The following is a 25,968-nucleotide window of genomic DNA, read 5'->3' on the forward strand; positions in this document are numbered from 1 at the left end:
AGGAAGAGATCAATTTTGGGGATATTAATGAATAGAGGGGCCCAATTCAGACCTGATTGCATGGCTGCGAATTTGCACGGCGGCCGAATATCGGTAGACTGAGTATGGGTACAGTCTATAGTATGCATGGACAGGGCCATCCTGTGATGAAAGCCTGCTACTTTCTTTGATTGCTGGCTGTTCGCAATGTGACTGACAGGAAATAGGCATGTTGGGGTGGTAACCCGCTTCACACGAGTGCCAAGAAAAATGCTCAGCATGACAGAACAGTGGGAGTGTCAAGGAAAAACAGCCATGCCCAAGCATTTTAGGGGAGGGTATGTGACATCAGCAACATGCCCGATATGTCTGTCTTTATCGCAACCATAGAGTAGGTCTCTGGCTATTCTGCAAAGAGTGGTGCCCACTGTAAAATCATCCGATGATGAGTAGCTTATGAATGGTATAGAATAAGTCATCATGCATAGTGTAATGGTTAGCATTACTGCCTCACAGCACTGAGGTCATGAGTTCTATTCCCACCAAGACCCAACTATGCAGAGTTTCTATATACTCCCAATACTTGCTTGCAGGGACTGATGTGAATGTTCAATATATTATCTGTAAATTGCTGCAGGATATGTGTGCGCTATACAAATAACTGTTAATAATAAATAAAATATGCACAGCGATCACATTAATTCGCAAGGTGGGTTTTCACTCAAGTGGGGTGGCGTCTACCTGAACGCCGGCCTCTGCACATTCATGGCAGTGCAATCCGGTCAGAATTACCTACAGGGTCCGGAGTCTGATCCTCCCTGAAGTTTGAATCTTGCTTTTAAAAAGTAAAATCTCAGGTTTTAGAACAAATGTAAAGTGTCACTGGGAAAAATTGACTGGAAATAACTGGAAATTCATGTTAATGTTATTAATAGTACATGTCCAAGTTACATGATTTTAGCTGTTTTATGAATTTTTATAAATTTTTAAAGAAATCCGGATTCCGGATTAAAAAAACTAAATTCAAAGCCAAAACACATTGATTTATAACCAAAACATTGAGATTTGAGAACATCTCTCTACAGTATATAATATAAAATCTCACAAGACAAACTATTGCAATATTTTGAAGCAAACATACCCTTAATTGAATTAATTAATTGAAATAATGTTTGTCGTAAATAGGTGGGTGCAGAGTGTATGATTCTTTTAAATGTAATTACATCAGGCGCAGCAGATACATATGCGTTTTGTACACATTTCTCAATGAGCTTTACCATCTGCAACAGCTTTTTTATGTGGATCAGATTTTCATCTTTCTGCAGAATTCCAAATGCCTACTAAATATGCATGCAATAAAGTCAGAAAGTGAAACTCAACAGCCCTGTTTATCCCTACCCTGGAAGTCTACATAAATTGTGAAGATTTGTTTCTTATTTACTTTTATGCTACAGATGTTACAGAATGGTTCGCTTTCTATTTTCCAATATTACAACAGCCAAGAATAAAGCCTTTCTATGTCCTACGTGAGCAATATGTTGTTGAGTTTTGACATTTTCCTAATGATATCTTTGTATTGCTGTTTTTAAATATCTCCACATTTCTGGTCTGGGACATTGGGCCTTATTCTGGTCTGTGCGGCCGGAGCCGAATATGCGGCCAGGACCGTGTGTCCTAAACCCCGCCTTCCGTACTGATCGCTCACTCCGTCCGAATGCGGTAAGCCGCTGACCGCACAGAGCACGAGTGGATTTCTCATGTATACACCTCCTCCATCTTTGGGAACCTCCCCCATCATTCGATGGTCGCATACCATCGAATGCAGGACCGAGTGGTCAGGCAGCTCCCGCGAGCTCAGACCACTCGGGCATTTCTCTGTGCAAAAGCAGGGATCTGGGCGGGCAGCTGACATCCGGCAATGTCATATGTCCCCCCCTACACGTGCGTCACGGCCGCATTACCATACGTACGCCCAGCGTTTTCATGGGAACGCCCATGAAACGCGGGGCGTATGCATATGTTAATGAGGCCAAACAGCCCTTCACGCCCCTCTCCTCCCCCTGATCGTAGTGTAAACAATTCATGCGGAATTTGGACGGATGTCCCTTTCGCACATGCGCAGATATGCCTCTGCACATGCGCAAACACAAAACATCGGCGGAACGAACGCACGCGGACATATCCGCACCAACCAGAATAAGGGCCATTGTTCCTAAATTCAATAAAGCATCTGCTCCATCCTTGTTATAGGACAAGTGTTGTAATCATTACTATTATATGTTTGCAATTAAGTTTGTCACTGTGCCTCTGTGTTTCACTGGGTTATTTCAATACACTTATTAGAAATTGTGTGACACTTCAGTATATGTACACATTATTTATTATCTGATTGTTTACATATAGCACTCTAAACTTGTGAATGTTTATTGAGAAACTTGATACTGTTTACTATGAGCTACTTATTGTAATATGGATTTTTGACACCAGTTCTATATAATATTTTAAAAATCTATTTTGGTTTAAAAAATGTTTGATTGGACTACTGTAGCTAGAGAGATATCTGATTAAAAGATAACAAACCCATCCGCTAGTTATGTTAGTTTTGAGCTCCGTTTTTGGTATATCAGTTTATAGGGATATACAGGCCGGTATTCAATTACCCCGAATTGGGGATTTTGTTTCACCTGCTTTTTCTAGTGAAAACACACTGGTTTCACTGAAATTGTGTGTCTTCGGACAAAAATGGGTTCATTTTTTCAGGCGTCCAAAATGGATAGCCCAAACAGAAAAAATTAGGAAAATTTAGATAAATTTCTGGGTTCTGCGCCTAATATTTTTCGGCAATAATTGAATATCGGCCACAGTCTGCAATATTGCTGTTTTAACATTTGTGCATTTTCATGTTATGTCTTTTTTTTTATTATTTCAGTAAATATTTGTGAGCCTACTTCTAATTTCATACACGAGTTGAGTCTTTTTTTTTTTTTTTTTATATTTAGTGATTATTAAGCAAAATCAGTATACTCCAACAACTGTATTTGACTTTAGTATTTACTCAGACTGTGGGGTTTATTCATTACTACAGTAGCACCTGACTATTCTGTATGTCTTTGTTTTTGTGCTTCGCCCTCCTTAACAATATACTAAACATTTGTTATTTTATCACACAGAAAACTTGTGTATACTGTATGACTGAGCAATACATTGCATATTCTTAAATGGATATAGTTCAGAAACTAAATTCTAAAAGTCTTGTAATAAATTCCTATAAATTACTCTTTGGACAATTGAAAAAAACAACTGGTACTTGTTTAGTTTCACAGTACCTGATATATCGGATGCGATATTGGCCGATATATCGGATGCAATATCAGCCGATATATCAATGTAATCCAATGCGATTTTTTACCTGTTCATAACCCTACTATCCACTATGCATGGAGTTGATTTTATATAGTGGGTCGAACGCAGTAATCTGCGTCCCCTCACCACGCTTCGGGCTCGGTGGCTTGCTGCGCTCGCCAAACTATATAAAGTCGACTCCATGTGTAGCGGATAGTGGGGTTATGAACAGGTAAAAAAATTGCATCGGATTGCATCGATATATCGGTCAATATCACTTCCGATATATTGGGCGATATTGCATCCGATATATCGGGCACCGTGAAACTAAACAAGTACCCAAAAACTTTTTACAGCAAATTTAAATATTAAATCTGATTCATAATATGTTGATAAAATACTTTCTTACAGAATACATTTAATTGTTCTTAAAATAGTAGAGGATTGGTCTGATGTACACAATTTTTCCAGCAGAGATGTAAATATTGAAGCCTAATAATAATGTTTGTTTAAAATACATTTATGAGAGCAAATCATAAGCAAAATTAAGGTTCGATTTCACTCTATGTTTATTAAAGAGAATGTTTCACAGAAATTATGAAATCTGTTTACGGTCGTTAACTGAACAGTGACAGCTGCATATTTCCCTTGGTAAATAAAAGTAGTATTATCTAATGTTAAGAGACAGTTGAGAGTTATTACAAACCGAAATAGAGGCATATTGATGTTTTATGACATTCTGTCTCATTCTTTTTCGAACATACCATATTAAGTTAACAGAATAATTTCATTACCAGTATTTTCTTCCATCTGCAATTTACTCTTCAAATTTTAAACCCAGGTTCCTGTACTTCACTGTTTAGCACCATATACAAATAACCACCACTGGCAACTCTACCATAATTCACTGGGCATTACAAAACAAGATAGAAAACAATACAACAATAATAAGGACTTACATAAAAAGTTCTTCTAAGCATTAAAAACTCAGTACATTAAATACCCTATGTAAAAAGAGTTAAAATTAACACAATTAGAAAAGCAAATCGATATATTGCAAAAGAATATAAAATGTACAAAAGTAACACCATGAAAAATAAAATACAACGCAAGCCTTTAGCTGGTTTAAGGCAGCTGTCTACATCGGTTGTGATTAATAAACACATTGGTCCAAGCACATCATAGGAACAAATGAAAGGTCAAATAACAAATATGTTATGAGACTTTATAAGGAAAACCTCACTTTCTTAGTCATACTTACAAAAACTGGGTGTAACTGCTCCCACCACAAGAGCATACAAGATGCTTACAAATCCTACACACAATTTTTATTGGGAATTCAAAGCAGACCATGAGTTTAGAACATCGCTCCGCAATGATGTTACGTAGTGCTGTGGTCAGTCTTATAGCAGGTCTATTTATAACACAATCCGTCCAGTAGACATTTTTATATAAAATGATGACTGTCCTGTCCTAATGTAGGGCTTCATCTGTGCACAGTAACATTAGAGGGTAATCAGGGCACACTGACTAATACCCTTTTGATGATGTGGCGTCTGGACCTTGCACCGACCAAATATTATAGGAAGATTTTTCCACCATCTTTCATCATCATCATGACATCACCTACTGTAGCTGTACATCTGCAAGACTGGCAGCCGTCAATGGACTTCCACGTTTACAGTGTAAAAATAAGCAATTCCTCGGGAGAAACAGCAATGTATTGTATGTGCTTTATTATGTTTGCATTTAGTCATTCCGTTATCCTTCGTTGTTACCCTTGCATAGACAAGCACATTCTTCATGATGCTCCAGAGCCACATCTGTCAAAGATTTTTGAAGTGATTTTGAACCAATCCTTTGCTTGAGTTGTAGAACCTGCATTTAAAAAAGATGCAACGTTAAAATTGTCAAGCAGTCAGATTTGGCAAAAAGATATACAAACCACACATTACGTTAATCATAGATTTCAAAAACATTGATATTTTTCAACTTTAAATCTTTATGAAACATTTCATTTTATAAATTTTAACAAATGTTTATCTGTTTTTCAAAACTTTTAATATGGTGCAGGTCATCTAAAAGCTGCTTTTTTGACATCTTTATTTATGTGTAGGTTTTTTAAGAACTATAATAATATAGTATAACCGTGCTTTCAAGGCTAGGGGAAAAAGTACTGGTACTTAGAAAAAATAAGGTACCAGTACTCACCTAAAGTTACAAGTTGAAACAAGATTTATAATATCTTCCATACTCTACTCAAGTCTTCAGACATTGATTTTATCGAATTCTACATTGATTTCACTGATTCCAAATGTCGAAAGAAAAAATACAGAAGGAATGTCAGAATCAGGTCTATTGTATCTTCAAAATCATTTGCTTCATGGCAGAATAGTTAATGACAGTAATTTGAAAATCTGCTCATTATAAATCCAGATGGGGGCATTTACATCTCTTAAGATGAAAATAGCCAACTGGGCATACATGGTACATAGTACATAGTAGATGGTAAAGGATTAGTCACACAAACTCACTATAATGCCCAAAATGTATCAAAACCTGAAATCACTATATAATGCAATTGAAACAAATAAAACAATAATTTGAATAAATGTAATTTTTTTAAATATTATTTAAGAACACAAAGATAGAATGTTACAGAAAAAATGTAACATAACAAAAAAAGTATTACTGAATAAAATACTTATTTTTACATATACAGTATTTTCTTTTGCATGTCCGAAAAACACCCTCTCATGAGTGTTATGATAAGGATATAATCATGTAAAAATCATGGTTAAGAAACCACAGATTATACCAATATTTTTATATTTTACGATGACTTGCCACCACACAGGTATTATTCATGGGGCTTTATGTGGCAACTAGGGCTAATTGGTAAGTTTCATCAATATCAGGTGACAGGATAGTTGGAATGCTATGTGGTTAATATCAAATATACAGTACACTAACTTATTTTTAGAGCAATCTAAAATACAATTCAATAAATTAACAGTGCTGTCCACTTTATTGTTGAGTTTCCAAAAATGGCTTTTTCCGACACAAATTACTGGTGGTTTACATTCCTGGGACACTAAATATCATTGCAGAATTATCCGTGCACCAAGATATTTGACCTTAATGTACTAACTAAAAGGCAAACAATTTGATGGATAGATGTTAAAACTGGCTAAATACCAATGACACTGACTTCCATTAATACATAACATTGGTTCTCTAAGCTACCAAAGAGCTCTCCAAGCACTGATGCAAGAAGAGTACACTATGGGGATTCGTTTATAGCAGTAATTGAAATGGATCCAGACAAATTATTACTACTTGTTAGCAGATAAGAGGATTGATAGCTATCTTAATTAAATGTAATGTAATCCATTTAACGTAAGACTCCGTTGAAATGGAAAGTAACAAATCTTCTCAACGGCAAGAAACTGATGAGTTAAAACTAGTTCTGCTTAAATAAATAATTGAATGTGGTGCTTCCTTTCATGAAATAGCAAAGCTTGACAAATAAACACATAAACAATCATAACCACTACCTATGGTTTCATAATGTAATCACAGAATATAAATGAGATACCTCATGGTATTTCTTGGTGACCTTAGTCGGGGTACATTGGCATTGATTGCAGTTGTAACTACAGCAGGCACAGTTCCCTCCACATCGCTTCACCAGGAGACAACTGGGCCAAAATATAGCATCGGTCCTTTTCAGCTCTTCCCGTAAAGACACTGAGAAGTTACGTGGTGTGCAGCTGTACAATCTCACTTCTTCTCTTAGCAAACTCAGATCAACACCTGGTAATGTAAAATATAATGTACACAAGTTACATTGCCCAATAAGATGTCACATTATTGCAAGATCCAATACAGACCAAGCCACACTCAGGATAAAAATGTCTAAACACAGTGGTTCCTGGAGACCAATGCTTCAACGTACAAATTACATTTGATCAGTTCTGCCATTTCTATTTGTATGGATTTTTTCTACATGCTGTATGGCCAGGGTGTACAATAAAAAACTTGTAAAAAGTGTATCTCCATTTTAAAAAGTTCACCACTCTTTATTGCGGTGTCTTCATTAGGAAAACAAACAAATTCCCTAGCTTAATATGTTAAGCAAACAGAAGTTTGCACCCGGGTTTTTGATCCCTGCTTCAAGCGGGGGGCGACCTGGCGCTTGCTCCCTTTTACACTGCCCGCAGCCCCCCTGCCGCCGCTTGGAGATGACGTCATCTCCAAGCGCTGATCGCCGCCACCGGGAGCCATACCACTGCACTGGGGGCAAGCCCAGCACTAAGGTAACCTGCTGGGCTGCCCCCAGCCCCGTGCACCCCCCAGCCCTTGTCTGGGAGGTGAATGGATGCCGCACACAGACATCCATTCACCTCCTCCGCTGCAGCTGTCTGCAGAGTATAGCAGACAGCAGTGCAGGCTGTGTGTCCCCCCCCCCCCCCCCCGTACGCAGGTTGTATATCCCCGGGAGCCGGGTCGGATGACCCGACGTACCCATTTACACCGCCCTTTACCCAGGTCCTAGTAACTGAAAAGTGGAAAAACACTAGGCAGTTCTTCTGAATACCAAAGCCAGCACTGCATACACACTTAATTGGTTGCCAAGAGACTGATTGAAGCCTATAAAGTTAACCTAAGCAGGAACTACAAAACTTTGCTTCTTCCAGATTCTTATCCTATCAAGAACGTCACAGCTTAAGGCCCCGATACACGGTGTGATAGCACCGTGCAATGCGATGCATGCTCCTGCGGGCATTGCATCGCACAGTACAAAAAGTTTGTACTGCTTTCGGATTGCATCGCACGCACATTGCATGCAAAACGCAGCCCCCCCGCCGCCGCTTGGAGATGACGTCATCTCCAAGCGCTGATCGCCGCCACACCGGGAGCCATACCACTGCACTGGGGGCAAGCCCAGCACTAAGGTAACCTGCTGGGCTGCCCCCAGCCCCGTGCACCCCCCAGCCCTTGTCTGGGAGGTGAATGGATGCCGCACACAGACATCCATTCACCTCCTCCGCTGCAGCTGTCTGCAGAGTATAGCAGACAGCAGTGCAGGCTGTGTGTCCCCCCCCCCCCCCGTACGCAGGTTGTATATCCCCGGGAGCCGGGTCGGATGACCCGACGTACCCATTTACACCGCCCTTTACCCAGGTCCTAGTAACTGAAAAGTGGAAAAACACTAGGCAGTTCTTCTGAATACCAAAGCCAGCACTGCATACACACTTAATTGGTTGCCAAGAGACTGATTGAAGCCTATAAAGTTAACCTAAGCAGGAACTACAAAACTTTGCTTCTTCCAGATTCTTATCCTATCAAGAACATCCCAGCTTAAGGCCCCGATACACGGTGTGATAGCACCGTGCAATGCGATGCATGCTCCTGCGGGCATTGCATCGCACAGTACAAAAAGTTTGTACTGCTTTCGGATTGCATCGCACGCACATTGCATGCAAAACGCATGCCATGCCATGCGATCTAGCCTATAACGCATGCGATTCTTCCAGCGTGCATGGGCACCATTAGAGTAGAGCTCCAGAGAGAAACGTCTCCAGTGAGAAAGACAACAAACTAGATGGAAAACCAGTGTTGTAAAATACTGTATACAACATATTATACTATATAAAATACTCAGTTTGCATCAACCTTGCTTATAAAAAAAATTATTAATAAACTGGACATAAATGGCTGCATAATGTTGAATATCTGGGTCTGCACAAAGAAGAGGATCCTTCACCATACACAGATGCAATAAATGCATAAAATAATAAAGTGGCAGAATTAGTAATTTTTCCATTACTAAAATAATGTGAAAATGGTATTTTCACACCCTTTTCACATTATTTTAGTACAGGTTGAGTATCCCTTATCCAAAATGCTAGGGACCACAAGAATTTGGTTCCCTGGCAGAGCCCCGATGGTCCCCTGACCCCCATGGTGGCCTTTAGAATCGTCTTCAGTGTCATCTCCGTTCCCAAGGGCAATGCACGAGTGCGCAGGTGGACTGGCATGCCCGCAAAATGCATCCTTGGGACTGGTCCCCTGAAGAGGATTCCGATGGACACCGTGGACGAGGTAAGAGGGATGGGGAAAAAACAAAAAGGAAATATTGTGAAAAAAACACGGTTTTCTGAATATTTCGGTTTTTGGAATATACGGCTAAGGGAGACTCGACCTGTATCATATTAATATATAAAAGGGCTTTTGGAACTGTTTGCTTGAAAAACTGCTCCACACCGTTTAATTCACATTTTTAGTAATCATATTGCATTTCTCATAAAACAAAAATAAAAAAATGCTGCAGTGAGCCCTGTGATTAATCACAGGGCTCACTGCTATATGCCTGCCTCCTGCAAAGCTTTCTCTAGCTTCATACAGAGACCTGTCCAGTGTTTTCAGCTATTTGTGTCGGCAGTGATCGGTGCTGCATGCCCCAATGCAGAAGAAAGATGCTGGAAAGGGGCACGCAAGCGAAGAGGATCTGATGTCTTACAGTGCTCCCAGAGCACTGATCACTGGTCAGGTGAGTATAAGCGTTGGGGGTCACTATGGTGAAGGGGGTGTCCGACAGTGATGTCAGCAGTAGCAAGGGGGCAGCACATACTATGGCTATTTTTCGTGAAAAATACCCCGATATGCAGGCAGAACACCATCAGAGAGAAAGAGACTTTTTGCAAGCTCTGTATCTGCATCTGATAATTGGTACACCAATGCAATGTAATCAATTATTGCATTGCGGATTGGACTGATAGTATCAAATCACTTTTGCATTCTCAGATGGAGAGGGAGATAAATCAACCCCTAAGTTTTCAATATGACATGAAAAACAAGCATGGAATTATATGGACAGTATTAAAATGTTTTCTATTTTATATTATATATTTTATTCTATTTTATTTTATCATTTCTATCAGAAATTATGTTGTTATTAAACTTTACAGTTACTCCTTTAATATCATGCAACCTCCTCTCTGTGCAACTGTTGCTGTGTCTACATGTATTCCAGGAGACAAGGTTCCCGATTGCTGAAAATAATATCTCCGATCTCGCATTCTATGTAAATTGATATCAACTAGTAAACCATTTGTTTATTGCTCAGACCACAGTTACTAATAGCTTGAAATTCCCTTGGCTAGAATGGACCATAGTTAGTGTAGAATATTTCTAATTCTATATTTGAGAAGACAGCTCTGTTAATGTGGAACTAGTCACCGGCTTACAATATATACTAGCCTTATTAAGAACGGATGTATAACCATGTATCATACATATGTCCAAAATATTATTACCATGTTCAGGGGCCTGATTCAGAGATGGACGCAGAGGCGATCACAAACGCAAGCAGATAATGTTTTAAGTCTGCACATTATTTGAGTTGCAATTAATGTCATTTTGTTGCTTTGTTCCAGAACAAAGGGCCTTTTTCTAGTTCACTCTTTCTGACAAAATCCTTCTTAGATGGACAAAAGCATGTGCACTGCAGGTGGGGCAGATATAACTTGTGCAGAAAGAATTAGATTTGGGTGGGGTTTTACTTCAAAGTGACATCTATATTGCAGTGTAAAAATAAAGCAGTCAGTATTTTCCCTGCACAGAAACAAAATAACTCACCCGAATCAAATTATCTCTGCACATTTTACATCTGCCCCACTGCAGTGCACATGGTTTTGTCCATCTAAGAAAGATTTTGTCAGAGAGAGTGAACTAGAATAAGGCCCTTGGTTTAATATTTAGGAAATCTATTAACCATGATATCACAGACAAAGGAAGTTTAGGCAAAAAAGAACAAGGAGGCAGATTTATTAAGCCTGGTGAAGAGAAAAAGTGGAGATAAAGTAGAAGGTGATAACGCACCGACCAATCAGCTACAGTATGTTTGAAAAATAACAGGAGTTCATTGGCTAGTAAATTGTCACCTTCCACTTTATCTCCACTTTATCTCTTCACCAGGATTAATATGTCTGCCCTAAGATTTGAAAAACATTTAGAACTTCTGTTAGTTTGCTATGTTTGAACTGTCTATAGCTCAAAAGGGAGATTACTACTTAGTAATAGAAGAGTTTCACATGCCTCAGGAGTGAGGTTGTCACAGGCTTCCTTTGCTAAACCACATTATGTCATCGAGGCTTCCTAAAGGCCATTCCCATTTATGAGGAGACACACCCCTTTTTAATCACATGCACCTTTTGGTGGATGAATGGGACCTCTTTACCACACCAGGTGTCAGGGACCTTGTTTTTTCCACCGTGATCTGCATTTTATCTACCATCTAGGCTGTTAAGACACTTTGCCCAGATGGCAGACAACATAAAAATTATATTAGACTCATTTTTCTATCCCTGTGTTTTATTTCTGTTATAATTCCAATAAACTTTTTGGATTTAGATTTCTATTCTAGAAATGTGTTTTTAACATTTTTATTACCGTAATAAGCAATTTGTCATATTTGAATCCATTTAATATCTTTTTGTGAGTCTACTTGTCAAATAATCTTGGCTTGTATAACTCAACACTTATAGGGGGTATTTTTGGTTTACCGTAATAGTGACTTAACTAGATTGTTAATGCATTTGTGATCAGTCAGTGAGCAAATGAAGATTCTCTTAAAGACTGAGCTCTTGATCGAATTCAGTGGTAATAGGGCTTTATGATTAACAGTGAGTGGGAGATATTATTTTGGGTATGTAAAGGCTCCCATCCACTAGTGCGATATGGCCACTTTCCATCCGACGCTGAGCTCCAATAGCTCCTACGAGGCATTGGATGAAAATTGGCCACAGTGCATCTTCCACTGACACTAATCAGAGGTTTGTTCCCATGTAGCTCGGATCAGAGTTGCAGATCTTATGAGCTGCTATGAATATTTATTGCAGCCCGTAGCCATGAATGAGATCACCTATGATACATCGAATGCAAAAGGACCACATTGAGATTTTGAGATGGATCACAGATCTAGCAATCAAATCCTGCATATTTTTGATGGCATGTAAATATCTCCCTCGTGATTTATGGTGCCATTTCACATTGCAAATGACCAAAAAGTAATGTTATTGATGTTGATAATACTGTAGGAACAGTACCAGTTCTAAATTACATTGTTTTAGCAGTTATTAGCCATTTTGAAGACATCCAAAACCAACATTTAACGGATTCCTGACCAAAACACTTGAGGGTTTTTGTAAATCTATAATTTTTATACCACACAGCTAGCTTATACCAGCTTGCTACACTGAGGGTGGAGTTCTGTGGGATATAATCTGCTGACTCATGTGCGCATGCGTGTGTTTGTGTGTTTGTGTGTAACTGCATGCATGCTCACTCTGTGTTTGCATAGGTTCCCTCTGGATATCGTGGTCTCTACTCACATCTCAAAGACATACTGTACTGCAGTGTAAATGGACTATTAGATGAAATACACTAGCATGTGTAATTGTGTGTCCCTGTGGTAGGGAAAACGTATTGTAAGCTCCACTGAGGCAGGGAATGATATGAGTTGTTTCATGTTAAATATTGCTTTTATAAGCTCTGAAATGGTATTAAAAATTGGTCTAGTTTGCCTAGTAAACTGATAGACCATGTACCACCACTTAGGCGGGGTGGTGATAGGGGTAAAGCACTATTGAGGTTGGAGACTCGATGGATGCTCAAATTGGATGCGCTAGCACCCAAGGGTCTCATTGAGAAATTAGGTTTACAGTGAATTTTGTGAGACTCATTGTTGGCACGATGTGTTATAGGATATGATATATTGATTTAGAGAATTATAGTCCTTCACATTTATTGCACTTAGTATGGAGCTATGTGACTCAGGGGTAGATTTATTATAGCGGCGCTAAGAGCGCTATAACACTCCCTGCTTCGCCTCATTAGCGAGGCGAAGCAGGAGGGGACACTGACAAGATCTACTAAGATCTTGCCGCTGAATCAGGGGAGCGCTATTTCCCCTCTCCGGCGATGTCCCCTCCAGCAGACAGCGCGTAAGTTAACACTGACGCGCTGTCTGCTTCTCCCCCTGCTGGCTCACTGCGCATGCGCGGGATCTCGCTACTCACGCGAGATCCCAGCGCAGCTCAGGGCCAGCAGCAGGGACAGCACTGTCCCTGCTGTAGGCAATGGGGCATCGCCATCTGCAGCTGTCGAAGTCGATAGCTGCAGTCGGTGGAACGCTCAGGGATGCTGACCATTCATAAATTAGGCAGGAGGCAGGCGCGCACTACGAAATATCGTAGCTGCGCTATGCCTCCTGCCCCGCACCGCTGCACGAAAGACACCCGCTCGGCGGGTGTCATATATCAGGGGAAGAGCTATCCCCTGCAATAACGCACTGGGATGGCGCAGATTCCCCTGATCGCCCTTTCATAAATCTACCCCTCATATACATATATGCTTAAAAATTTATGTGACAATGTTTAGTACTATTGTGGTAATATGAGGATTAAGATTCAATTTAAGTGGTCCAGTGCAAATGTTTTAATAATAAAGGATAGTGTTTTTAATTTTATGTTGATGTGAGTTTGGAGTGTGCCGCTCTGTTGACTATGGTGGACACCTGTGAACGTGCTGATTAGCACCAACCCCCAGGTGCACTGTGTTGGGTCAGGTGAGACACTCCTCACTTTGGATTGGTGGAGGTGTGTCTTTGTATGAGAAGATAAGCTGTAACATGTTTGTATGTAATTTGTTCCCTGACGACGGTTAAACCACTGTGGGGTACATTGCATCCTAGAATTCTAGTCATAATCTGATTGGTTTCTATTGGTAACATCCCCTCTTAATTTTCAGAAACTTTAATAAATGTACCCCTTTGTTTTAATAAATAATAGACTGAATTCTGTTAAATTGGCCTGCAGACAGCTTGTCTGCAAGTACAATGAATAGGTACTGAAAAGGAATGTGCTCATATATTGCTGTAATGTAGGGTACTTGACTCTGCACAGATTTGTGTATGCTGTATTCAAATTTTTTGTCTGCTTTAAACATGCTGAGACGTGTTCTTCTAATACACATTTAGCCAATTATTGTGACCTAAGTCAAGCTAAATGTTTATTGTTTTCTTCTCTTCTTTTCTTTTATGAATAAAGTTTGTATAAATAGTACAACAAAGACAGCACATTACAACATACTTGCCTAATCTCCCGGAATGGCCGGAAGGCTCCTGAAAATCAGGATCACATCCAGATAGGCAAGTCCTCCATAATGACCCCAGCCTCCCGCAACACCCCCCTTGGTGGGGGACAGTGGGGACCGGTTGACACAAATTGCATCATTGTGACCCCCACCCCCTCACCCCGCTGTGCAATGCCTGTAATACTGTAATTACAGAGCAGGGGGGCGTGTCCACAATGATGCAATCACAATGGCCACACCCCCACTCACAGGCTCCTGTTATGAGCACCCTGCCTCCAGCTCCACCCCCTTTCACATCACATTTGCCAGCCCCACCCCCTACTTTTTGATGCAGCCTGAATGTCGGCAAACCTGCAATACAGTTATATTACTTATTTTAAATAGATTCATATATTTCTCTCGGATGGCTGATAGACGATGTCTAGGTTGACAGTCAGTAGGTCAGTAGGTCTACTCCATATTGGCTGGTTGTTTATCACTCTCCACTTTATCACCTTTTGAATCTTGATACATCTGGCCCAGTATGTGTTACATATACAAAGCTCTTTCTCTCTTAAGTATCCCTTCTTAGTCAAACTGATTTCTTTTCTTGGACTTTTACTGGGGTTAATACTGGGAAACAACACTGTAGCTGGAACAGTTTACTAAAAAATAGAAGTGGCAAGTCTAATGGCGGTCACAGCTCTGGGGCTGGGATAAGTTACAGCTCTATATTGTCCCAGTAAATCTTCAGTTTTCTCACAGTAAAATCTACTATAATGAATTAGTGGGAATAACGTTTAGTAGATCGACACTATTTGGCACCCAAATGGAAGCATGTGGTTGTGTTTATGGGCTGAGCATATGTCAGGTCAAATGAAAGTCTACTTTTTTAAAATGATGGAACCCACAAGACCTAGTGGTAGGAACACCACCCAATTACATAGTGGCTATAAAACAGCACAGATCAGTTAATGCCTTCGTTTCACCATATGTACTGGGAGTGACTGTGTGAAAAACGATAACAGGCTGTGCAGCCGAACAATTGAAAGAATGCACTTATAACAGGAAAGGATGAAAGACACAGAGGAATATCTGGAAAGTTGAGTCAAAGGAAAGAAGGAGAGCTCATCAGAAGTGGAGAATGCTTCACTGAAAGGAGACAAAAAGACATCATACACATTAACTTAAAAAAAGGTGTTTTACTCAGCAATTTTTAAGAACCGCACCCATTTGCGCTTGTGCTTGGAAGCGTTTGCTATGGAGTTATATTATTTTTTCCTACTTCCCATGCTATTTACTTTCAAATTAACACACTAGGGACACTATATTGTGTCCCAAAATCATTAATGCCATTACATAGCCAGCCGAAATTCTAGCAAAGCTGTAACTGTTAAAAAAAACAAGAATTTTGTACCTTAATAAATGCAACACAAGTATTTGTGATTGTACATATAGATATAAAATATACATTTCGGTATATAAACTGTAGTTACTTTAAGGTAATTTTTCCATAAAGATAAGTATAGCATTTTCATCTATGCAAGCGTATACTAACATATTATTCCTCTTGACATGAATTTCCAGGCAGTCCTGCAGTCCATTAAAACTTACTTCCATACACGCGTGTTGCCAAATGAAAAGTCATCTACAGAATGGGCCTGGGGACAACCCTAATTAATATGTATTGAGGTGTGGCATTACATCCTGATATAAATGATGCATGCAACTCAGTATGCAATATGTGTACAGAGGACGACTGAACCTTTTACCATCATAGGGCCCTCTCTAAGCCGGACTATAAATCTACAGCCCCATTCTCTGCAGGCCAAGCATTCTAATACCAGCCTTATGGACATCCTAGGCTCCATAAGGTAAATTTACTAAGATGGGAGTTCTATGACAGATGCGATTGTGCCCATAGAAACCAATCACATTCTATCTATTATCTTCTAGAATATGCTAAATAAATACAAAGTAGCATCTGATTGGATGGGATTCTATTTAATAGAACTCCCATCTTAGTTAATTTACACCTAGATCTCCACTGAAGTCCAAGGTGAGAAAGAGCCCTGAGTTCCAACTGAAGACCGAGTGCTAACCCACTATTTTACTTGCTACATTCTGTGACCTGGCTCATGAACAGCTGCACCACATCAAATAATAGTAGATGTGAAGATACGGGTTGTTCAATCACTCAGACACCGAGCAGATGAAACCAAAATATGGTTTATTTTTATCACAGCACACACAGGTAGACAAAGCCAGGAACAAGAGGCAAATGTAGCATATAAACGTTATCGGGTAGCAGTCCAAAATGGCAGTCCTTGTAGCAGCAGTTCCAAAGCACAAAACTATCACTCCTCCACACAGCAGTGGTAGCAGATAAGTCCACACGATACCTAGACAGAGTACAACCTCTTAGTCTAGGACAGTCCAAAAAATCTCCCTCCTGGCTTGTGTGCAAGTCATTTTAAAAACTTCTAAATTCCCTCGCGTGCCCATACCATCAGTGGGCTTGCACTAGATCTCGATTGGTGGATTCAAGAGTCAGGTTTATCCCCCCTCCCAGGTACTGCTGCTGCCCCCCCTGCTGGGTCAGGCTCCAAAGAGTCTACTAGAGTCCAGAAAGGCACAAAGGAGTGTAAATACATTTAAGGTAATTTGGTTATGTCCTGATTACCCCCTGTGGAGATTGTCCCTTAGCTATCACCCTCCTGTAAATAGCAGGAACAATAGTATGGTAATTGGACATAACATTCTGGTGAAATCATACACTGTCCTTTCCTGGGTATTTCCTGTCTGACCATATTTGGGTAACAGCATCTAATACTATGGTACACACAGATATGGGGAATAGAAACATCTGCAGAGAACAAGAGGCCTAAAATGTACATTAATTACTGTGGAGTTCTACAGCCTAATACTATATGATCTGGAAATACACACACATATATGGGGAATAGAAACATCTGCAGAGAACAAGAGGGTACAGACTGACTAAAGTGTACATTCATCACTACAAATAATAAAATATCATAATTACAGTCTTACTGTCAGTCTGCTAACCTCACACTCCTTCCCCTACATCTTTAGTCACTGTACAAGTTGTTCCGGCAACCTGGAGCAGTGTGATTCAGAGCAGAGAATCTGGGCTAGAGGCGCACCACCTGAGTCCCACAGTGTGACATCATACCAAACCCATCTTGTAAAAGGCGGCTGGTTTGCAGAATCAGCAAGGGCAATATCACAATCTAAGTTATACATTTGAACTAACAAGGGATTTAGCAATTCCTCCTCTTCAGATGCTGGGTACCCCCCCTCTGCAACATTGTAACCTTTGCCTCTGGCATAATGGGGCAGGGAGCACTTTCCACCTCCCCCTCTTCTACAAGGAACAGCTGCCCAACAGCAGGCCAATATACGGACTCTGGCCCTGGCACTTCTGCCACTCTGTCACATCCTTTCTCCCTCAAACCCAAACTAGGGGCATGGCAAATTTCACTACAGCATTTGGTCTCAATGCCCAGGGCTGAGAAGGGACCCTCCATCAGGAACAATTCCGCTGGTGGCTGCAGGACAGGCCGTATCAGCACTATCCCCTTACAAGCCAGTTGCTCACCTGCAGCCACTTCTGTGCACACCTCCTTCTCCTGGACAACCTCCTTCCCCAGCTGAATATGCTGGGCAGCCTGAAACAAGACGTCATCTGTGACTGGTATGCTTGTGGCCTGGATGTTGGCGAATACTCCTCTAACCACGGTGATCTCTTCTTGGACGCAGTCCTCATAGATCCCCTGGCAGCAGGATAATAATTCTCCATCTTCCACCTCAGCAAAAGGGAAGCTGTAGTGCAGCTCCTCCTGGGGTGCCTGGCTCACAGGCCCCACTTCCTTCACTTTGGGGATAACCTCCCCCTGTATAGAACGCTGAGCAGCTTCTTCCCTAGGCTGTGGGAGAAGCTGTTGCAGGCAGTGCCTTTCATCAGCCACCCTGCGACACTGGTCTCGCCATGCTGGGGTGTCCAGGAGCCCGTGATCAATCGCCTCTTCCTCTGCCACAATAAAGCACTCCTCCAGACACTCCAATTTTTCCCACACACTCCGCTGTGCACCGAAATTGAGGATCCATGCCCGATAATCAGTAAATGCTTTTGTAGGATCCCCCTGATCTTGAAGGATCTGCTGAAGGATTTCCCCCCAAGTGCAGGATCGGATGGGTATACCTCGCAGCTGACATTCTGCTATCAGCTCCTCCATACTCATTTCTTCAAGGGCAGTTAGGGGCCCCCCTGACAAAGGCCCTTCTCTTGTGGTAACAAATAATTCTGTGTCAGACCCCTCAGTTGTCTGCCCAGATTGCAGTAGCCCCATTCTGGACCTCTCCTCTGGTTCTATCTGGGGCATCAATTTATTCTGGACTTGTCCTTCAGCCTCAGAATATTGTCCTCTTTGTAGCATCTGGGTAACTGTAGCAATCACTTCCTCTGTAAATTCTACAAACTCTGGCTCCCCCAGCAGATTCCACGAGGTGGCCTCACCTTTACAGTGCAGGAATGCATCCCCCAGGTAACACAACTTGTCCTGAATGCTGGATACTCTCCACCCGCTGATCATCTGCTGAGCTTCTTCCCAGTACTCCCAGATATACTGCATTTTTCTGACAATAAATAACAGATCCGGCTTCCCAGCCTGCCGATACACTGAAGAACCTCCATCCCTGAGCTCCTCTGCTCCAGGGTCTTGAGGCATCGATTTTCTTTCCTTGGAAACATTTTCCCTTTCACAGGAATGACACCTGCTCACTTCACCTTAGTGCATTTTCCGTTTCCTTACATATGGTCTGATCCTCTGTTCTCTGTGCTTTCTGTGCTCGATGGTTGGTGTCTGAATGATCCCACTGTCGCTGCCGCCAAATGTGAAGATACGGGTTCTTCAATCACTCAGACACCGAGCAGATGAAACCAAAATATGGTTTATTTTTATCACAGCACACACAGGTAGACAAAGACAGGAACAAGAGGCAAATGTAGCATATAAACGTTATCGGGTAGCAGTCCAAAATGGTAGTCCTTGTAGCAGCAGTTCCAAAGCACAAAACTATCACTCCTCCACACAGCAGTGATAGCAGATAAGTCCACACGATACCTAGACAGAGTACAACCTCTTAGTCTAGGACAGTCCAAAAAATCTCCCTCCTGGCTTGTGTGCAAGTAATTTTAAAAACTTCTAAATTCCCACGCGTGGCCATACCATCAGTGGGCTTGCTCTCGATCTCGATTGGTGGATTCAAGAGTCAGGTTTATCCCCCCTCCCAGGTACTGCTGCTGCCCCCCCCCCCCCCCCTGCTGGGTCAGGCTCCAAAGAGTCTACTAGAGTCCAGAAAGGCACAAAGGAGTGTAAATACAATTAAGGTAATTTGGTTATGTCCTGATTACCCCCTGTGGAGATTGTCCCTCAGCTATCACCCTCCTGTAAATAGCAGGAACAATAGTATGGTAATTGGACATAACATTTTGGTGAAATCATACACTGTTCTTTCCTGGGTATTTCCTGTCCGACCATATTTGGGTAACAGCATCTAATACTATGGTACACACAGATATGGGGAATAGAAACATCTGCAGAGAACAAGAGGGTACAGACTGACTAAAGTGTACATTCACCACTACAAATAATAAAATATCATAATTACAGTCTTACTGTCAGTCTGCTAACCTCACAGTAGACACTTGGCTTGAAGCCATTTATCTAATAGTTAAACCAATATCATCAATAGTGACACTAATTTAGACTGCTCTTCAAAGTCCTCACCACATAAATTCCACACAGGGCCCATCAGGCTGGCTAGCATCAATTAAACATCCTCCATAAACGTTCTGCTGTTGTATAGACCGCGGTTGCGTGTTGCATTGTAGCATTTACTCTATGTAAAGCAAGAGGCACAAAGACCATTGACCCTTTGAGTTCCAACATAGCTGTAAATCCTCAAAATATCCGCAAAAAATGCCAGCATCGCTCATAGCGACTGTTCTTTTAGTATAAATAAATACAAAGTCAGTTAAGTCAATTAATTGAAGTTGAGTTAAATATTGCACCCAAAAAAAGAACAGTCACTGTGAGCGGCGCTGCCATTCTTAATGGAGATTTTGGGGATCTCTCGGCTCGACTATTTCCCTTGGCACTAAAAGGGTTGATGCTATCAGCCCATCATTGTACAGTCTCTGCAAAACTGACCTTTGAACTTCTGTATTATAACAATTAACAACTTGGATTAATACTGATAACTGCAACCTTCATTCAGCAGGTCAGCATCTCCCAGAGGGAAAGGTTAAGCTTTGCTTTTAATTGATATTTACGGAATGATATTCACATTTTGCAAAAGAAAGACTAAAGTTTCTATTGAGAAGAGTCGCTTCTCTGACAACTTCAATGTGTAAGACTTTGTTATACAGTACCTAGAAATACACAGAAAATAGTAACTTGTATATGATGATCACTGGATAAAACTTTTAACAATTCAAATAAGCTAATAATACAAATGAAATACTGTATTATATATTATATTAAGCATCAGTCACAGCTAGTGAGGTGGGTATCATCTACAAATAGAGTGTTAACAAACTGACAGGGACGCTAATGAAGATGTTTATTTTCAAAGTGTGTTACAGTTTTGCATGCCAGACAACATGCTACACATACCTCTGGATTTTCTGCCATGGATATAGGATTTCCCAAGCACTTGCCATGATGGTCTGTACAGTTCTTCTATGTCCAACTGCCACCTATCTGGTTCAAGGTATCTGATTACTTCTTCCACGGTTCCAAACTGAGAAACAGTCTCACTAAGTAAATCTAATGGCAGTGCTGATGGAGGGAGCACAGAGGGGCTGACTGGTTCCGCTTTTTGCTGTACATAAAGACAAAAAATGAGAACGATTATGTGAAAAATAAGTTTAATGACTAATCGTCATTAGTGAAGGGATTGGTAATGCTATCAGGGTGTGTGCAAAGAACATACTTTCTGTATGAACCAAAATAAGGCCCTCTGAGTATTCTGAAATTCAGTGTATGTGAGCTATAAATGTAAGTTTAAAATATCATAGCATGTTCTTGCTGTGTGTACAAGTGCAACAAGTCAGATGGGATGATGCAGGGGGAGGGGGGAGTCTATACTTACTGACTGTACAGTCTGCCAAAGGGGGGGTTTGTACAGTCTGTACTTACTGACTGCAACCCTGACTGCACCTTTTTTACATTATAAGGGAAACTCAGAACCGTATATTTTAAATAGCTTTTTTATACCTTTCGGAATAAACACACTTCAGGCACTGATTAAGTGACCTATTTGTTCCATGTGCTCAAAATAAAAAAAAAATGTAAATTTAATTTCATGAACTCACTGAAATGAATTATAATTCACAATTATAGTAGCTGGAAAATGTAACACAAAAATTATAATTTATATAACTATTTCATACACAATATATTATTTTATTTTATATAATGAACACGTTGTACTACTTAATATTATTAGTACTGATGGCATGACTAAAACGAGTAGACAAGTGTATGAGAAAGATGCCTAGAACAGTAAAGGAAATTGGGAGATTCATCATGCAGCCATGCCTTGAACAGAGAGGGATTTGACCCAATCAGCCATTAAGGTAATAGCAGCTACTATGTAATTCATGTACATTAAGGAGGTGTTAGTAGTGGGATGGATATAACCTGGATGTAGAGAGATGATGGATCCAAGCCATTATTATCAAATGCAGTCTCCATCCAAGCCATCAATTGTCTTTTCTAGTCCTATTCTCAATTATAACATCAGTAACGTTATCAGGATCCAGTTCAATAAATATCTTGATTTTATTAATGTATAAAAAGTAAGCTAAACTGGTCATTGGCATATTAAAATATATAATTTAAAGTAACTACAATCTACATGGCAACAAATATTAAAAACCACCAACATTTCCCAAATTGCCTCATTTGACATCGGGTGTAAATCTAGGGAAAAGATGTAAAATATACCTGTACAGAATGGATAATGGATAATAAGTGGCGTCACTAACTTTATTGACACTAAGAAATATAATACAGAGTGTGGGGGGATGCAGTTTAAATCCCGGTGGTCGGGATCCCGGCGTTCAAAATCCTGACGCCGGAATCCCGAACGCCGAAATCCCGACACTTTCTCCCCCCGTGGGTGTCCACGACATCCTCGGAGGGAGAATAAATTAGTGTGCCAAGCGTAGCGAGGCACCGGGCCCGCTGCGTGGCGAGCGCAGCGACCCCGCAATGGGGGGAGATCCGCGTCCCCCCCTTGTCGTATTTCGGCATTCGGGATTCCGGCGTCGGGATTTTGAACGCCGGGATCCCGACCGCCGGCTTTTCATGCCGAATCCAGTGTGGGCAGCAAAGCCAAATACTGGCAAGATATGGGGCATAACCTCACGGGGTAGGAAGTGTGGCCTCATGGCCTGACCCTTTCTTCATCACTGTGGGGGCCCAGAGATGCTGAGCTGCATCCCGAGACCAATCAATCTGCAGTGCTGCCTTCTACACTGTGGCAGGAACCTGGTGCTGCAGGTAATGTTGCAGAGCAACACACAGCTCCTGCCACTGAGTAGGCACTTTGGTGACCCTTGGGTGCAGCCTCCATCTCCACACCTCCTGGTGATACCACTGAACATAGCTTCCCCTTGGAACCAGTACTTTAAATAAGGGTCACAATTTGCCTCATCAATATCACAGTGTAACAGACAATTAATAGGCTTTGTTTTCATGAATATCAGTTCAGACCAGCTCCCCTGTGTGTTAATGACAAGTGCACCTTATAAAGTTTATGAATGCAAGCAATAAACAAGGACATGCCTAGCACAGCTGAATTAGTATATGATTTCTGGTAATTTTACTTAATTTTCTTTTTGTAGCTACTGTAGTTAGTCTTAATCAAACACTTATTTTTGACTGCAGTAATGGAATAGGGTAATTCGGATACAGGATCATGACTATGGGCCTGATTAATGCGCCTTAGAGTGCACGTATGCTTAGGGCTATGGGCTGCACCAACTCTTGTGTCCGTGGGTACCCTGATAATGGTAGAAGCGGCTCGTACTTGACTGTGGTAGGGGAGGCTGCCGCTACCTTTGTCTGGCTGGAGAGGAGGAGACAGTCAACCCATCAGCCATGTTCCATCACTTGCGTAATGGATGTGGCAGGCACCAGCACCAGCACATCCACACTAGTGGTGGCTAGACTGTGCATGTGCAAAACACAGATTGCATGGACTGCATCAGCTGCAGCCCATAGAAGCCGGATTGGGCTGCACAAATGGCAAGAAGTGGCTTCCTACAGGAAGTCAGTTCACTGCTTATTGCTGCCTGGTCTGTCAATGGCACTTTTTAAGGAGGACAGAAAAGAGTGCCTTTTCTTGGTGCACCTAGAGAAATAATACTTAGTAAAACATCACTTTTATTGAGTTCATTTAAAATAGTTGCGAAGATATAAAAAGGACTGGACAACACATAAGACAACAAATAGTGATTTTTAAAAAGGATAAGAATCCTCACCTAGCGGGACCCCACTACCCGTTATCACCGTTATTATTTATAATAGATATAGTGTGGCACGGAAGACTTGTTTATATTACCAAAGTCATGTAATGTGGATAAGTCAGGTTTGTAACTTTATCATATACAATGTATCACAATAGTTCTGAGGCTCACTTAGTGCAGCCACCAGCACGCGCTTGAACACGGATGTGATGCCGTTTCAGCGCTGCTGTTAGGCTTGCTGGAGCCAGTAGTTCCACAACCTGCGTTCCAACCGCAGAGCTGAGTCTGAGGTGTGCCTGTGTGCACTCCCTCGCTCATGTGGATCTAGAACAGGCAGGGACACACACGGCTCTGGCGCCAGAGACCGTGTCAGTGTACTGATTGGGGACCGTGTCCAACGGAAACCCCAATGTAGCCAACAACAGATATATATACAGTTTGTAAGTGGGGAGGGGAAAGTGGGGTATTAGACACACTAGGTGTGTAGTTAGTCGAGCGTACGCTTTCGCAAAAAAGCTTCCTCAGGACCACTGGGCAAGCAGCCGGAAGCTCCTTAAGTACCAGTTCCTCCATGCATATTCATGATATGCAAATTAGGGTGGGAGTGGATTAACCAACTCATTAGTGTTAACGATTGCCTGGGTTGGTGGTCAGGTTTCCATATGTGTATGTATTTGCCTATGCGATAATTCATCAAGGTATATTAGAGACCTGTTGTGAGCGCTGAGTTTTATTTAGTTTGGCAGTGTCGCCGTAGCAATCATCTCTCTGCACATTTTAATATGCTGCGACTAATTCCCTAAATTTTAGAAGGCAGCCAGATGTTTGGTACTGTATGGTAATCATGATAAAAGTGCATTGAAAAAGTAATGACATTTTTATTTTTATTATTAGACATTCCATCAAATTGATACATGTGTCATATGTATTTTGGATTGCCGATTGCTTATTTGCCAGTGCCTACATGTTTTAAAACACATCCATCACTTGTGATTGATGTCTGATCATGTCATAAGTTATGATTACTTGTAAGGGTTTAGCGGAAATTTCGCATGTCCTATCCAGTTTTTATTGGCGTTCATATTATAGTTTTGGCAGATCGTCTGATACGATCAGCATGCTATTAGTTGTCTGAGTTGGTGGTCAGATTGCCATGTGTGTATGCATTCACCTGTACAATCTTTTGTCAAGGTATAGTGCAAATTTATTAAGAGCGCAGAGTTTTATTCTATTTGACAGTGTCACTTTAGAGATCATTTCTCTACGCTTTAAATGCACTGTGCGTGGTTTCCTATTGGCGTTCATATTATAGTTTTGGCAGATCGTCTGATACGATCAGCATGCTATTAGTTGTCTGACTTGGTGGTCAGATTGCCATGTGTGTATGCATTCACCTGTACAATCTTTTGTCAAGGTATAGTGCAAATTTATTAAGAGCGCAGAGTTTTATTCTATTTGACAGTGTCACTTTAGAGATCATTTCTCTACGCTTTAAATGCACTGTGCGTGGTTTCCTATTGGCGTTCATATTATAGTTTTGGCAGATCGTCTGATACGATCAGCATGCTATTAGTTGTCTTAGTTGGTGGTCAGATTGCCATGTGTGTATGCATTCACCTGTACAATCTTGTGTCAAGGTATAGTGCAAATTTGTTAAGAGCGCAGAGTTTTATTCTATTTGACAGTGTCACTTTAGAGATCATCTCTCTACGCTTTAAATGCACTGTGCGTGGTTTCCTATTGGCGTTCATATTATAGTTTTGGCAGATCGTCTGATACGATCAGCATGCTATTAGTTGTCTGAGTTGGTGGTCAGATTGCCATGTGTGTATGCATTCACCTGTACAATCATGTGTCAAGGTCTAGTGTAAATTTGTTAAGAGCGCAGAGTTTTATTCTATTTGACAGTGTCACTTTAGAGATCATCTCTCTACGCTTTAAATGCA

The 25,968-nt window shown here is 41.1% G+C and overlaps 1 protein-coding gene across 4 annotated transcripts in view; it reads right to left on the bottom strand.

The window, feature by feature from the left end:
* Positions 1–3,825: 3,825 nt before the first annotated feature.
* The window catches only part of PDGFC (platelet derived growth factor C), a 617,067-nt gene continuing 594,924 nt past the window's right edge, over positions 3,826–25,968 (bottom strand). For all 4 annotated transcript variants that reach the window (XM_083172335.1, XM_083172307.1, XM_083172325.1 and 1 more), the window contains 3 exons: positions 21,162–21,369; positions 6,920–7,137; positions 3,826–5,199 (listed from right to left, as the gene is read on the bottom strand). In XM_083172335.1, coding sequence (XP_083028461.1) covers positions 5,083–5,199; positions 6,920–7,137; positions 21,162–21,369 — 543 coding nt within the window. In that variant the 3' untranslated portion in view covers positions 3,826–5,082. The remainder of the gene's footprint in view (positions 5,200–6,919; positions 7,138–21,161; positions 21,370–25,968) is intronic.

This window comes from Crinia signifera, chromosome 1 (genome assembly GCF_055691185.1).
Source record: "Crinia signifera chromosome 1, ASM5569118v1, whole genome shotgun sequence".
NCBI lineage: Eukaryota > Metazoa > Chordata > Amphibia > Anura > Myobatrachidae > Crinia > Crinia signifera.